At 38.4% G+C, this 14,266-nt stretch overlaps 1 protein-coding gene and 1 long non-coding RNA gene across 9 annotated transcripts in view; both read left to right on the forward strand.

The window, feature by feature from the left end:
- Positions 1–14,266, forward strand: part of LOC110524410 — a 132,116-nt gene that overhangs the window by 95,525 nt on the left and 22,325 nt on the right. For 6 of the 8 annotated variants that reach the window (XR_002473585.2, XR_005051837.1, XR_005051836.1 and 3 more), the window contains 3 exons: positions 5,628–5,885; positions 11,828–11,937; positions 13,615–13,719. This is a non-coding gene — a long non-coding RNA (uncharacterized LOC110524410). The remainder of the gene's footprint in view (positions 1–5,627; positions 5,886–11,827; positions 11,938–13,614; positions 13,720–14,266) is intronic. The other 2 variants (XR_005051838.1, XR_005051839.1) reach the window with 2 other exon arrangements.
- sox2 (SRY-box transcription factor 2) lies at positions 9,335–11,419 on the forward strand. The gene has a single exon (XM_021604009.2). It carries the CDS (start codon positions 9,669–9,671, stop codon positions 10,614–10,616), a length of 948 nt encoding a protein of 315 aa, XP_021459684.1. The 5' UTR covers positions 9,335–9,668; the 3' UTR covers positions 10,617–11,419.

Consider the following 14,266-nt stretch of genomic DNA (forward strand, 5'->3'; position numbering starts at 1 on the left):
CTACTGGCAAACTATGCTGTGTTTTCATGGATGTGTTAGGGATGTTCAGTCACATGGCTTAAAGTGGGAAAGGTATATACATGTCATAATGAACAAACAAATGGTAAAACAATGTAGGAAAATAATCCCATTAATTCTGCCTTGTATGGGTCTGAAGCACCTGCCTGTTCACCTCGAAAGTGTAAGAAAAATGAGTTTACGCTTTAATTAAAATATTCAATATCATACACATCTTGATCTTCTGTTTGTCCCAGAATGTGTTTTTTAATTGTTGCCATGTGATGATATCTGGAACTAAATGGATAACTGGTTTAAAGATGTGGGGTTGTACAGTAGTTTACAGTGCATTCAGAAAGTGTTCAGACCCCTGGACTTTTTCCACATTTTGTTACACTACAGACTTATTCTAAAATGGAGGAAATCTTTTTTCCCTCATCAGTCAACACACAATACCCCATAATAACAAAGCAAAAACAGGTTTTTAGATTTTTTTTTGTTGTAAATGTATTAACAATAAAAAATAAAATATCACATTTTCATGAGTATTCAGACCCTTCTATTCAGTACTTTGATGAAGCACCTTTGGCAGCGATTACATCCTCAGGTCTTCTTGGGTATGACGCTACAATCGTGGTATTTGGGGAGTTTCTCCCATTCTTCTCTGCAGATCCTCTCAAGCTCTGTCAGGTTGGATGGGGAGCGTCCCTGCACAGCTATTTTCAGGTCTCTCCAGAGATGTTTGATTGGGTTCAAGTCCGGGCTCTGGCTGGGCCACTCAAGGACATTCAGAGACTTGTCCCGGAGCCACTCCTGCGTTGTCTTGGCTGTGTGCTTAGGGTCATTGTCCTGTTGGCAGGTAAACCTTCACCCCAGTCTGAGGTCCTGAGCGGTCTGGAGCAGGTTTTCATCAAGGATCTCTCTGTACTTTGCTTCGTTCATCTTTCCCTCGATCCCTCGCTTGGCATTCAGGCCAAAGAGTTCCATCTTGGTTTCATCAGACCAGAGAATCTTGTTTCTCATGTTCTGAGAGTTCTTTTAGGTGCCTTTTGGCAAACTCCAAGCGGACTGTCATGTGCCTTTTACTGAGGAGTGGCTTCTGTCTGGCCATTCTACACTAAAGGCCTGATTGGTGGAATGCAGCAGAGATGGTTGTCCTTCTGGAAGGTTCTATCATCTCCGCAGAGGAACTGGAGCTCTGCCAGAGTGACCATCGGGTTCTTGGTCACCTCCCTGACCAAGGCCCTTCTCCCCCGATTGCTCGGTTTGGCCGGACTGCCAGCTCTAGGAAGAGTCTTGGTGGTTCCGAACTTCTTCCATTTAAAAATGATGGAGGCCACTGTGTTCTTTGGGACCTTCAATGCTCCAGAAATGTTTTGGTACCCTTCCCCAGTTCTGTGCCTCGACACAATCCGGTCTCGGAGCTCTATGGACAATTCCTTCGACCTGACGGCTTTGTTTTTGCACTGACATGCACTGTCAACTGCGGGACCTTATAAAAACAGGTGTGTGCCTTTCCAAATCATGTCAAATCAATTGAATTGTCCACAGGTGGACTCCAATCAAGTTGTAGAAACATCAATGGAAACAGGATGCTCCTGAGGTCAATTTCGAGTATCATAGCAAAGGGTCTGAATACTTATGTAAATAAGGTATTTTTGTTTTTTTTATTTTCAATGAATTTTAAACAAAAATATTAAAAACCTGTTTTCGATTTGTCACTATGGGGTTTTGTGTGTAGATTGATGATGAAAAACATTTATATAATATATTTTAAAATAAGGCTGTAACATAACACAATGTGAAAAAAGTAAAGGGGTCTGAATAATTTCTGAATGCACTGTAAATCCAATCCAGTCCAGTGGGTCTGCTGTCTCTGCTGTACTCTGCTTGGTATCACTGTCTGTGTGACATGATGTGGCCAGCATCTAAAAGGTATCATCCTACTCTGCCTTGGGTGTCTTGGTTTGCCACCTAAATTACTCTCCACACTTAATTACAGAGGATGAGGTGAACGCCTCATTTCTCTTTGTTATAGGCTAAACTGTCAGTAATCCCAAACAAAGGGCCCTGGCTCTGGAAGCTATAGGATTTGCTGCTGGGATTACAGTCTCATGGATAATGATGTGCAGTCAGCAGAAGCAAAGCTTTATTTTAACTCAAATTGGCCAGTAAACAAAACCAATGGTAGTCTGATGGCGAGAGTAACTGTGTAGTAAGCGCTGTGGTAGCATATCGTCACTTCTGCCACTTAGCTGGATCTATTATGTGTGTTTTACAGTGCAGACTTTTGTTTGCTGATGGGACCGCCACCTATTCTCTGCTATTGTTGCTACATTACTGTTTTCCATGTGGGTTGTCGCTCACAAAATGTTCCTGTTAGGTTCATGCCGGTTCGACCCTATTGTCAGGTGATTTTCACTCTGTCTATGTACTCTGTGTCACATAATGTAGCTGTTGATATGACTATGGCAATTACCATGCTTCATTTTGTTGAGATGGTTTGACATTGCATATGTACAGCATTTGCTCCTATACCTGGGAAAATATAGATTATCTGATGATATGACTTGACAGTGCAACCATAGCACTGTCGTAGAAATTATACCAGGTCACAACTCATGACAATTCGTAAGTATCACACATCTTCAACTTAATAGGATTAGATTATTATTCATAATGCTTATGACTATTATTACAGTCTGTCACAGCATATTATGACAGGTGTTTTGTCACTAGGTTATTACTGTTCTGTGCATTAGAACACTTCCAGTGAATAGTTACCAGTGTTGTTTCACTTGTGTTGTGCTCAGACTTTCACAGTTGACGTGTATGTCAGTGTTTTTTTGGCAGAGGGTTGTGTGAGGTGGGTTTACTTTGTCTTGAAATCCTCTCCTTTCAGCTGGTGTGTGTGTGTGTGTGTGTGTGTGTGTGTGTGTGTGTGTGTGTGTGTGTGTGTGTGTGTGTGTGTGTGTGTGTGTGTGTGTGTGTGTGTGTCCTGCTTTTTTCAGACTTTATAAACAAATGCTAGTGAAGCAGGACAACATGTGCAAATATAAACATATGTGTCTCAGTTTATCTGCTCTGGCTGGTGATTTACCATAATGTATGATTATATTGGTATCTTTTTCTTCATGTGTGACAGTCAGTTGACCCATTTTGAATAGGCGTTTTAGAAGGGAAAGACCTTGAAAGAGCCATATCAAATATATAGATATGTGTATCACATATATTATACACAAATTAAAAACATGTATTTGTGAATGAGAAGGGTCCCATTGGTGTTCCTTGGTAAGTGAGGGGAAAAATGCATCTTCTCTCCACATTTTCCTTGAGTAGTGTATTAACATTACACAATTGTATATCTGCTCTGTATGACAAGGAGATTAGAGTTTCTAGAGCTTTAGCATTTCATGTCAAAGATAATTTGGTTTTTCAAACCATCATATTTCCTATCAACCAATTATTGATTATGCTACCTTAATCACATTGGAGATATTTCATGCAGTGAGCACTGAGTAGCTAGCCCCTGATGTGATGAGAGCTGTCCACGGTGAACTGGTCCCTGTGAGTATGAGAGTGAATGAGTGTGCATGGGTTTACGCTCTCTATTCATTGCCATGGTAGTTCACATCAGGGATCAATGTGACACATGACTGACAGGTCTCTGGCCTTGTGTGCTTTTGGAGGACTACTCTCTCATTGATTACAGATTCAGTGTCTCGCGTAAAGAGAAAAGCATGGGGTCTTGAGTGTCATCCTCCCATTAGGCCGTGGTTGTGTAAAATAAACGCACACAAACAGGCGCCTCATGCATATGGAAATGAAAAGCCCATGTTGCGGATATGAATGCCTAGTTTTTCATCTGAAATGCATTAGCAATCTGTGATGCTCAAAACACTATCTAAGTGAACTCTCTCAGCCCAGCTGTTATTAGACTGACTAGAAAACAACGAGCTGTTGCATTGTATCATTTTTATCTCAAATAGTTTCAATTATAATCATCCAAAGACATCCATTGTATGACTCATTTGACTTTGATTCTAACTTGGAGATAAAAGTTAATAATGCGATCTATGGCAAAGCACATTACTAACAGTAAATCTGTTAATCCGCTTGACAATAATACTTAAAGCCAAGATACTTTCCCTTGACTCTCAATGGGGAGTAAGGAAAGTGCTTTGAAAGGGAGTTTTGAGAAAGACATGAAACATTTTCAGATTACTGTTAGCTGCACTGATTTAAAACGAGGCGGAGGCTGTGGGACATTTTGTCACTCAACTCCTCCATAATAATCCTATCACCCGATTACTGTTTTTGTTGTTGTTATTAGACGTCCCCTACATAATCTGTTCAACTCCCTCCCTCTTCTTGGGTGCACCTTGCAAGCTAATTAACAGGGGTAGAATTTTGATTGAAGTCATTATTGCTCACCCCTTTGTAGCAGCACCTTAGAGATTAATGGTGAACCATGTTATATGAGAAGACAAAGCCCTTGCTGCCACTGGAGTGGATTACTGTCAGTATGGAGCTATAGGAAGGTAGAGGAAGCCAGTAATTCCTATAGAAAAGTAGACAAACGTAGAACCACTGATTAACAACTTTCCCTGCTGAGACCTTTTGTCTTGAGATTCCTCCTTTCTCCTCCAGCTCCCTGTCAGGAGTGATAAAGACCTTGAGTCAGGCCAAAGCCAAAGACTAGGTGACATGGAGAGTAAATCCAGCCCTAACGATTGGTGATATGCAATATGTTTTGTTTGGCTAAACTTCGGTGCTCCCTTTGTAATTCCTTAAGCACTTTATTGATTACCTATAGCTTAATTACAAATGGCATCAACTGCAGATTGAATACTGTTACTTTAAATGGCTATAGAAACCTTCTTATGCGCCCTGAATGCTAAATTCAATCATCTCACTTCACAAAAAAAATGATGCTATGTGAAATCCATGGTAAGAATACTATTGAGATTTTAAACCCACTGACATATGCAACTTTTAAGCTTAATTCACAATCCTTAACCACAGTTAATTTTATCATTGTCTATTGTAGCCTATCTCTCCAAAAAAGTGTCACTTTCCTCCATTTTCTGTGCAGTTCAAGGATTCCGCTTGTGAACGGTCGTTTTGGGGAATGTATGTTAGTGATAATAATAACAATAACCAACCTATAGCTAACATTTTATTCAACTAGTTTCTCTTTACATTACAATGACGCCTACATTCTGCAAAGAAAAAAAATCTTTATCAAATCCCTATTCTATGCCTTTCAATAAACCAAGCCCATTACCTCACGGCAGCTTTTGTTGGCCCCTATACAAGCGAGAACAAAATGGTTATTCAGGAGAACGCTTTAGATTTTTATAGTGGGTAGAATTCACAAAGAGCAGTGTTATTGTATTAAAAAGAACCATCTGTACCAGAAACAATGGCTTCAAATTATCTCTGAATACCCACTGAAAAAATATAAAGCTTTGGCTTCTCATTATGTGCGGTGTAAAGGGGGGGGGGGGGGGGGGGGGGTGAAGCAGACTTGGTATAACTGACTTTTGTTGTTCTTGATGCATTCTTCTCGTTTTAAATCGGCCCCTTTTCAGATTGTGTGTAGCCATAAACGGCTTTTCTTCTTACAGGGGTAGCTAGCAAAGGACCAGCGTTCAGCGAGGAGCATGAGCGGCAGTACGCTGAAGTAGGAGCACTGGCTCTTGTAAAAACTCTGCGGACTAGGGGGCTAGTAAAGAGGGAGAGATGCCCAGAGAGCATACAGCTGTTTCGGTCGAGCGAGAGAGAGTTCTCCGGCGGCTGAAGAGTGGTTCTTGAATCGGACAGATGATGTTCCATCCTCTTTTCTGCCAATCACCCAAAGATGAGGACAACACCCAAACTGGCACGTAAGTAGCATTGCAGTCTAGAGTGCGCGAATGCAGTGCACAGCAGTGTGAGAGTATCGCATTATGAGCTTCAGTGGTTCGTGGGTTCTTTTTCCATTGATGTATCGGACATAATTTAAAGCTTGCTCAACACCCGCAAACATTAGATTTTAAGTAGATTTAGATAGATCTATTATAGCCTAACAATCCAAAGTGTAAGTGTTTTTTGGTTTGTTTCTTTTGTAGGCTGCTGGCTATGTTTTGTTTTTGTAGACTGGTTTAGAATGTTCCAATTATATTTTGGGGACATTTTGTTAGATTTATGAAATTCTCCTTATTTCTCAGCAGAAGTAATGTTTAGCCCAAACACTGCTCTCAACATTTTCAATATTGTTTCATTTGGATATGAACTATTCTGGCGAACTTGCTGAGATTAGGCTGTCAATCATAAATAGGCCTATTGAAAAAGGGTTGGTCCAAAGTAAATGTTTAAAATATATTTATACATTTCTGACTATACCTACAATACTGATTTCGAGTTTGGAGTTAATAAAAAATATACCAAATTAGAGAAAAATCATACAAATATTGCTTTGCTAATGCTAAGCAAGTCTAAGAATATTAGTTTCAAAATTGCACTTTTTAACCGTCCACTTCCTGTCCCATTGGTATTTCATAGGCTATATGTATTGAGTGCTCAGAAGGTAATATTTTCTGTGGTGTACTGCTCTCCAATCACTGGCACGGCCCCTAGTGGACAATAATATGAAGCTTGGAGATTCATAATTCTATATATTTTCTCACCTGAAGTCTCTCTCTCTCTTCCGCTCTCTCTCTCTCGCTGAGAAAAGAAAGGATCTGTTGAAAAAGTAAACCAATTTATTAAATAAACATATTACATCCAATTAGTAATATCACGGCTGGTTTGGTTATGTTGGATTATATTGAGTAAATATTGATTTTTCAGGAGAAAGTGTGATGGGAGATTGCGTAATGAGTTAGGCTATAGGCCTAAGGGTTATTATGGCAGGCTTTTTATTATCGGGTGAGGTGTCAATTTTGAAAGAGAGCAATAGTGACTACATTTTTGAGAACGGAAGGCTTTACAATCTATAACAAATTCCCTCTTTAAGACATTTTCACACTCATTGTGTTCAAGAGTTGATAGGGATGGGTCTGAATTTAATGTTTGCGCTTACTACAAATGACAAAGTTAATTTGACATGAATTGCAGTGCTTTCCTTTTTTAGTTTATACATAAATAAAATACCCTATACATTTGTTATCATGTCTTTTGCTCCGTCCAGCCGTCATTGCAAATATGGTTTATATGCTGCAAACAGAAGTAAAGGTTGGTTTGGTCTCAAGAGTGGTCAAATGAGGTTTGCCCGCAATTCTGTTAGTTGTCGGTTTGCTAATTACAAATGCAGGGAAACTCCTGTTAAGTATTCTTCATGATGTTGCAGACTCCCGCTGTTTCTTTCACATTATCATAAGCAGATTACAAATAGCGGGGAACACACCCATATGCAGATAGAGGAGAGGGCTATTTCCAACTTGCATTATAATGGTCTGCTCTGCTGTAACCTTATCGCCACATCTCACCCAATTACTCAAATGTTAAACTTTTCAATATGGTGGTAATAAACTATGTATCAATTTCTATATAAATTTAAATAAGTAGTGATGTTGGGTTTGATGAAATATACAAAAGAGTCCTATAATTATTTGATTTAAAATATAATTTAATGTAATATTATAGGTTAAAGCATTGTAGATGCATATCACTGAAATGTTTAAGATTTTGTAAGCACACGCTCACAAAAATGTGATCTAAAAATACAGTCTATACAATGTCCAGATTCTTCTTCTATTGGCCTATCTGATGCTTTCCCAGGATCTACAGCATCATTCATAGCCAAATGTTCTACCATAAGAGGGAATGTAGCCTACAAATGAAAAGGTATTATCAGTAAACTAAACATGTAGTTGGTAGCTTATACAAGTTATATTATTATAGTTCACAACATAATATATAAGTGTATTAGGCTATAACAGTGTTCCATGAAACCTTTTAGGTTCATAAATGTGTTATTGCTATTGTCTATTTCGCCAGCAGACGGCGCTGAAGGCATGTAACAACGTGGCTTAATCTGTCTGTGTTGCTCACGCCTAACCTTTTGGATATAGCCTATGTGTGAATTTATATATGTATAAACACGTGCTTTTACAAGATACATAGCGGACTGTTTTTGTATTTTGCTTCTCATATTCTATCATCTTTCATAGCTCACATTTACAATGTAAATTAACCATCAGATCATTAACAAATAAAAACATTTGTATAGGCCTATTTAAAACATGTATCTATCTATCCTATAGGAGTTTTACCAATGCCAATTGTTGATGTTATGGGTTGAAAACCTATGCGCAAAATTGCATGTTATTTTGGCCTGTCATTGAAGTAGTGACCACTCTTGGTCATATTGTTAGTGAGTGAACTTTTTTTGTTTACTCAAATGTCCTACGACTAAGTGAATTTCAACAACAAAGGAATGGAAGTTAGGCTATATGTAGTCATGTTTTTGTTCAGGCTTATGTGCTGACAAAACCCGAAACAAAACTAGGCAACTTATTTGTGATGGGCTTGCCTCCGTTTTCTTTTGGCATTCAACTTCAGTTCAAGTGAAGCTCATCCATTTCAACAATGGGGAAACAGCTAAGATTACCTATCCCCTTTTCAATGTAAAAACCGAGCTGAACTTGCTGATCGGTTCCTTTTATGTTAAGTTAACTGAAAACACTAATATTTATTTCATGGATAGCTACACTACTTCTATTTACTATCAGAAAAGGAATAACATCACCCCTATGGCTATAGCCTCTACAACTAGACCTCTACATTCACAACTATTACTGTTACTATGGCCTAATGGTAATAAAGTGATTGTTCTAAGCGAACTTGATAGAATAATATAGGCCAGGATATTTGTATGTTTAAGTTTTGATTGATTTATGCCCCCATTTGCTTTGCCCCTGTTTAGTCGTTGAACATTTAAAAAATCAGGATATAGCCTACAAATAGAAAACATGATATAAAGATATTTGCATTTGAGTCAGTAAAGATACACTATCTAATTAAGTTTAAAATTATATTTATTATTCTCAGCAATTTTTTAATATTGGCTTAAAATAATAGCCTATATAAATTGAAACAGCTGAATTGGTCCAATATGCTGTTTACCTAACAACATAATTAAATGTATCCTACTGTATCATTTCTGGATCTTGTAATCCTTCGATTTTCAGTAGGAAGCACTTAAAGTTTGCCATCCTAGTGAAATGTTTCCACTTAAAGCACTTGCAATAATAAATATATAGCTTAGGCCTATTGGTTGATAACAGCAGATTCTGCCTCAGTGCTCCACCACTGACCGCAAGTAACCCCGCCCCTTTATGCTAAATAAAAGACACAATCCTGGCCGAGGGAACAGTCGCTCTGTGATTGGTCAGGTAAAAAGGCATTTATTCCCTGACAGCCCTCATCACATGAATGGTTGTCTATTAACTTGTTCAAAAAGTATCAGGAGTTGTCAAGGCTCTGGCGGAGAGGGAAAGGTAGTTTGTTGATTCTTTGAGACCAAGAGAGAAGTTTGTGGACACAACAGGACCTACTGGCTCAAAGCAAAAAGACGTTTACTATTTCTACAAAGTTACTGAAAACGACAAGGTAACTCCAGCTAACTGCCTTTTGAGTTGGACTTTTTCAATTGGTCGGGCAAATTTAATACAAATCTGTTAATAATGTATAACATGATGGAAACTGAACTGAAACCCCCCGCACCCCAGACAAATTCTGGGGGTACTGGGAATTCAAATTCATCTGGAAACAACCAGAAAAACAGCCCGGACCGAGTCAAGAGACCCATGAATGCCTTCATGGTTTGGTCAAGGGGACAACGAAGAAAGATGGCACAGGAAAACCCCAAAATGCACAATTCGGAAATAAGCAAAAGACTTGGGGCAGAGTGGAAGCTTCTATCTGAGAGCGAAAAGCGACCTTTCATTGACGAAGCGAAGCGTCTCCGGGCTCTCCACATGAAGGAACATCCGGATTACAAATACCGACCCCGGAGGAAAACCAAGACGCTGATGAAGAAGGACAAGTACACTCTGCCAGGTGGGCTTCTTGCACCGGGCGGCAATGGCATGGGCGCGGGAGTGGGTGTAGGGGGAGGCTTGGGTGGTGGTGTTAATCAAAGGATGGACAGTTACGCACATATGAACGGCTGGACAAATGGAGGTTATGGCATGATGCAGGAGCAGCTTGGCTACGGGCAGCACCCTGGTTTAAACGCTCACAACAACGCGCAGATGCAGCAAATGCACCGCTATGACATGAGCGCACTTCAGTACAACTCCATGACTAACTCCCAGACCTACATGAACGGATCACCCACGTATAGCATGTCCTACTCACAGCAGAGCACTCCTGGAATGACTCTGGGCTCCATGGGTTCGGTGGTCAAGTCAGAGTCCAGTTCCAGTCCCCCCGTAGTCACATCGTCGTCTCACTCCAGGGGTGCTCCATGTCAGACAGGAGACCTACGGGACATGATCAGTATGTACTTACCGGGCGCTGAGGTGCCGGAGCAAACTGCTCAAAGCAGACTCCACATGTCCCAACATTACCAGAGCGCACCTGTACCCGGCACGACGATTAATGGCACACTCCCATTATCACATATGTAAATGAACTTTTATAAGAGAAACTGGACTACTCTGGACTATTTTTGTACAGAAAATTTGGGGTGTGAAATGTTGTATAGAACTCAAGGAAAGAACATAAAACGTTTTTGTCTTTCTATTCTAAAGATAAGTTCTAGAGGAACGGTAGGAACTCTGCAAAAGTTTTTCAATGATGTATAAGTTTGGAAAGTAGAAAGTGGGAGAGTCTCAATCAGATGTTTTATTATTGCAATCACCTTTTGTACAGTATTTATCAAAGAAACATAACAATCAGATGTAATGTTTGTAAACTACAAGAGGTTACATTTTTATAATCAGAAAGTCTGCAGCAAAGAAAATGGCAGAATTGAAATTGAGTTCAAGATGCTTATAAAACTGCAAACATTGGAATAGCGGTAGAAAAAGCAAAGCAGGTAAATGTTTCTCCTTGAGGGTCATTAGTACTAAACCATTTTAATTTCCTTTAAAAAAAAGAAGAAGAAGCGGAAACCTTTCCTTGCAGGTTAAGCATAATTGTTAATTTATATTTTGTCTCCCACTTTTCATCTGTTAGAGGTATAAAGTTTGTGTTCTTTATTTTCTAATGATTTGTACGATTTATGTATATTTACTGTGATATTTTAAGTTTTTATTTCAAATTTCATTCCCGTAGTTGTATTTTAAATGTTGGCCTGTACGCAGCTGCCAACACTTCATGTATATATATATTCGAACTAATATCATAATTATAACAGTTACAATTTCAGCTGAGTTTTTTCAATATGCAGTTTGAAATGAATAAATTTTTGAAATTTGGATACTTGAAATTGTATGAGTTTTGATTTTATTTATCATTTAATTCATTAGATAAGATTGTAATCCACACTCAATTTGTTGTGGATTGTTCATGTTTTGTATTGAATTTATGTTATTCATGTTGCGTCAATATTTATTAATCACATAATATGTAAGAACTTGATAGCCTTTCATATTCTGTCATATTTATTATATAGTTGTTTTTTTTACAATCCAAGGAAACAGGAATAAAATAAAGCTATAATGTGCTAAATCTGAAATCATATTTCATCATAACTATCAACAAAGACAAAATCATAGCAAATAATTTTATTGTGTGGTTGCTTCTGTGTCCATGTGCAAGCATGCATGCATTTGTCATTTTAAATCTTTAGATGATTAAGACTCAGGTTAACGACGTTTTATTTTTTTTGTGAAAGGAGCTATGCGCCTAAGGATTACGAAGGACTACCGTGCAAAGTTTGTTGCCTGTAAACCAATGCTTTGAGGTGAAGATTATTCGCCCAAAATGTTCAAGATTCTCACCAAGGTATTCGTTCATTTTATATTTTTTACATAATCAATACACTCATCATTTGATTTATTTTAATTCTAATTCAAATTGAGAACAGGTTTGTTCGGGGCATGCATATTATTTAAAACAGGCCTATACTGGTTTGAAATAAGTTTACCGCTCATGGATCAGAAAACAAAGTTTGAATGTGACAACATTAACGTTGAGACAGTCCATTTGAGCGCCTGGATTTTAAAGTTTTGTAGTATCGATCATTTAAAATGTAATAACATTAAAGGCTCTTGATATGTGAATATAAATACACCCACTGAGCAACAACGAAACAAATATGTTATATTAGAAATAGGCATATTGTTAAACGCCTATAGGGCTACTTGTCTTGAAAGCATGCATGCACCACATCAACAGCATTTTTCATGTCGCTCCATATTAATTTGATTATTCGTTTAGTATCAAATTGTTCGACCGTCTTACACTAAATGTAGCCTGTTTAATGATTAAATCAAATGGAAAGTATTTTTGCAAAGAATCAAAAGACCCAACAGCTCAAATAATTTTCACTCAGAGGCCTAAATACTGTAGCTCCATTTTCGAGTGGCCATTGAATTCACTGTTTATTCAAATTTAGATTTTTAAGATAACCACGGTTCACACAGTTCATGTCCATGGGTCGATGGGCAAATCTTTAAAAAATCCTTCCTGAAGTGTTCGCACTGTCATCTGTTGTTTCAAAACAAAAAGCCCTAGATGAGGTTATGCGTTGAATATAACAACGTTTTAAATCTGTGGGTGTTAAACAATTATTTTTTCCTGAACTGTAGAGGTAGATTTGCACTGTTGCTTGCCAAGGCTGGGAAGCTTCTATTACACTAGGTCTCAGGGGAGAGGAGCTCACATTAACCGCTAAATGAATATTTGACGAGGGCTCATTTCAAAGTATTATTCGACAAACGTGTCCCTACCGGACTTTCAAGGGGTCAGGGAGCAGTGGTTCAATTAATTATTTATACAAGCAGTAGAATTGGTTGTAATAGCTGAACATGTTTCATAAACTAGGATTTTTAAAGGTCGAGTGTGTAAGGGCTTTTATTTTAATTTAATGGAAGCAGGATTGGCCCATGTCATCATATGTGAAATATTGAAGTATGAGCGTTTAGCTGTAGTTTCATTAGTGTTTTGGGGGGGAATGGGAGAAAATAAACATTTGATAGCATATATGCATTTTACCTTTAAAGTCTATTGCAAACACGTAAGTGAAAAACATGCATGAAAATATCAACGGAGCACGTTTTTTTGTAGAGAGGTGTCGACTATATTCCCTGTAGTTGTGATAAGGTACAGGGCATGAACTATATTAGGCTACTGGACCTATTGAACTTGAGACTTTTGTGTTGGACTTCCATTGAGAGACTCTCGTCTTCTACACGTTGAATAAGGGATATAATGCTTTTTCTATTCCCTGGAGGAGCAGTAATCAGTCAAGGAATCCCCCTGTTGGCTCACCACAGTAGGAAGAAAGTATAAAAGAGGAGTGTTTAAAATTATTTTCAATTGCGTGATTTAATCTCAAAGCGCCTAATGGCTGGTGTTCAATCCTCTCATGTTTGAATTCTTGGACGTAGGCCCCCATATGCTTGGATATAGGCACTCGTAAAACATTGACAACTAAATACATCGTTTTGTGTGATTTAGGATAACAGCACTGTATAAGAAGAGGACCCAATGGTTCCAAAAGGCCTGGTTTTGCTCTACGGCCGTCCGCCCAGTCTGCCGCAGCTATTTGGACAGCAACAGGTGGTAAGCGCGCTATGTTTTGTTCATAGTAAAACCCCTCAGATATTATCTTTTGATATCTTTGTGAAATGACACGCTCTTCCTGGATAGTAATTATCATAACATATGAGGGCCCAACGTGTATAAACACATGTTAATCTCTAGTGTCCAGATCTCATTCATATGGGTAGGAAGATATAGCCTACGGCAAGAGACCTCCATATTTAATACGATATAGGCTATGTTATATTTGTAGGGCTATACAACTTTTGTAGTTAATAAAAGGTGTATCGTCTGATAAATTATATACAAACGTGAGAGATGTGTCCCATAGTGTTCTCTGATCCAGAGGTTGTGGAATATGCGCACAAGTAATGGTCGCCAACTAGGCTTCTAATCCAACCCCTAATCAGTCACCAGATTTAGCCTATTGATAGTACGGAGTAATGACGTCACATGTACTAGATTGGTAAATAGAGTATTTCATTTTCTCCTTTGGGTAATATTTTATTGGACATACCACGTGCGAGAGTGTGTTCTTATAACATATTATGTATTGAATAAAACATCT

The sequence above is a fragment of the Oncorhynchus mykiss genome, chromosome 5 (assembly GCF_013265735.2).
Source record: "Oncorhynchus mykiss isolate Arlee chromosome 5, USDA_OmykA_1.1, whole genome shotgun sequence".
Taxonomy (NCBI): Eukaryota; Metazoa; Chordata; class Actinopteri; order Salmoniformes; family Salmonidae; genus Oncorhynchus; species Oncorhynchus mykiss.

Bases quoted from the DNA above. Each gene is read 5' to 3' on its own strand.
- sox2 (XM_021604009.2), top strand. From the start codon at position 9,669: ATGTATAACATGATGGAAACTGAACTGAAACCCCCCGCACCCCAGACA.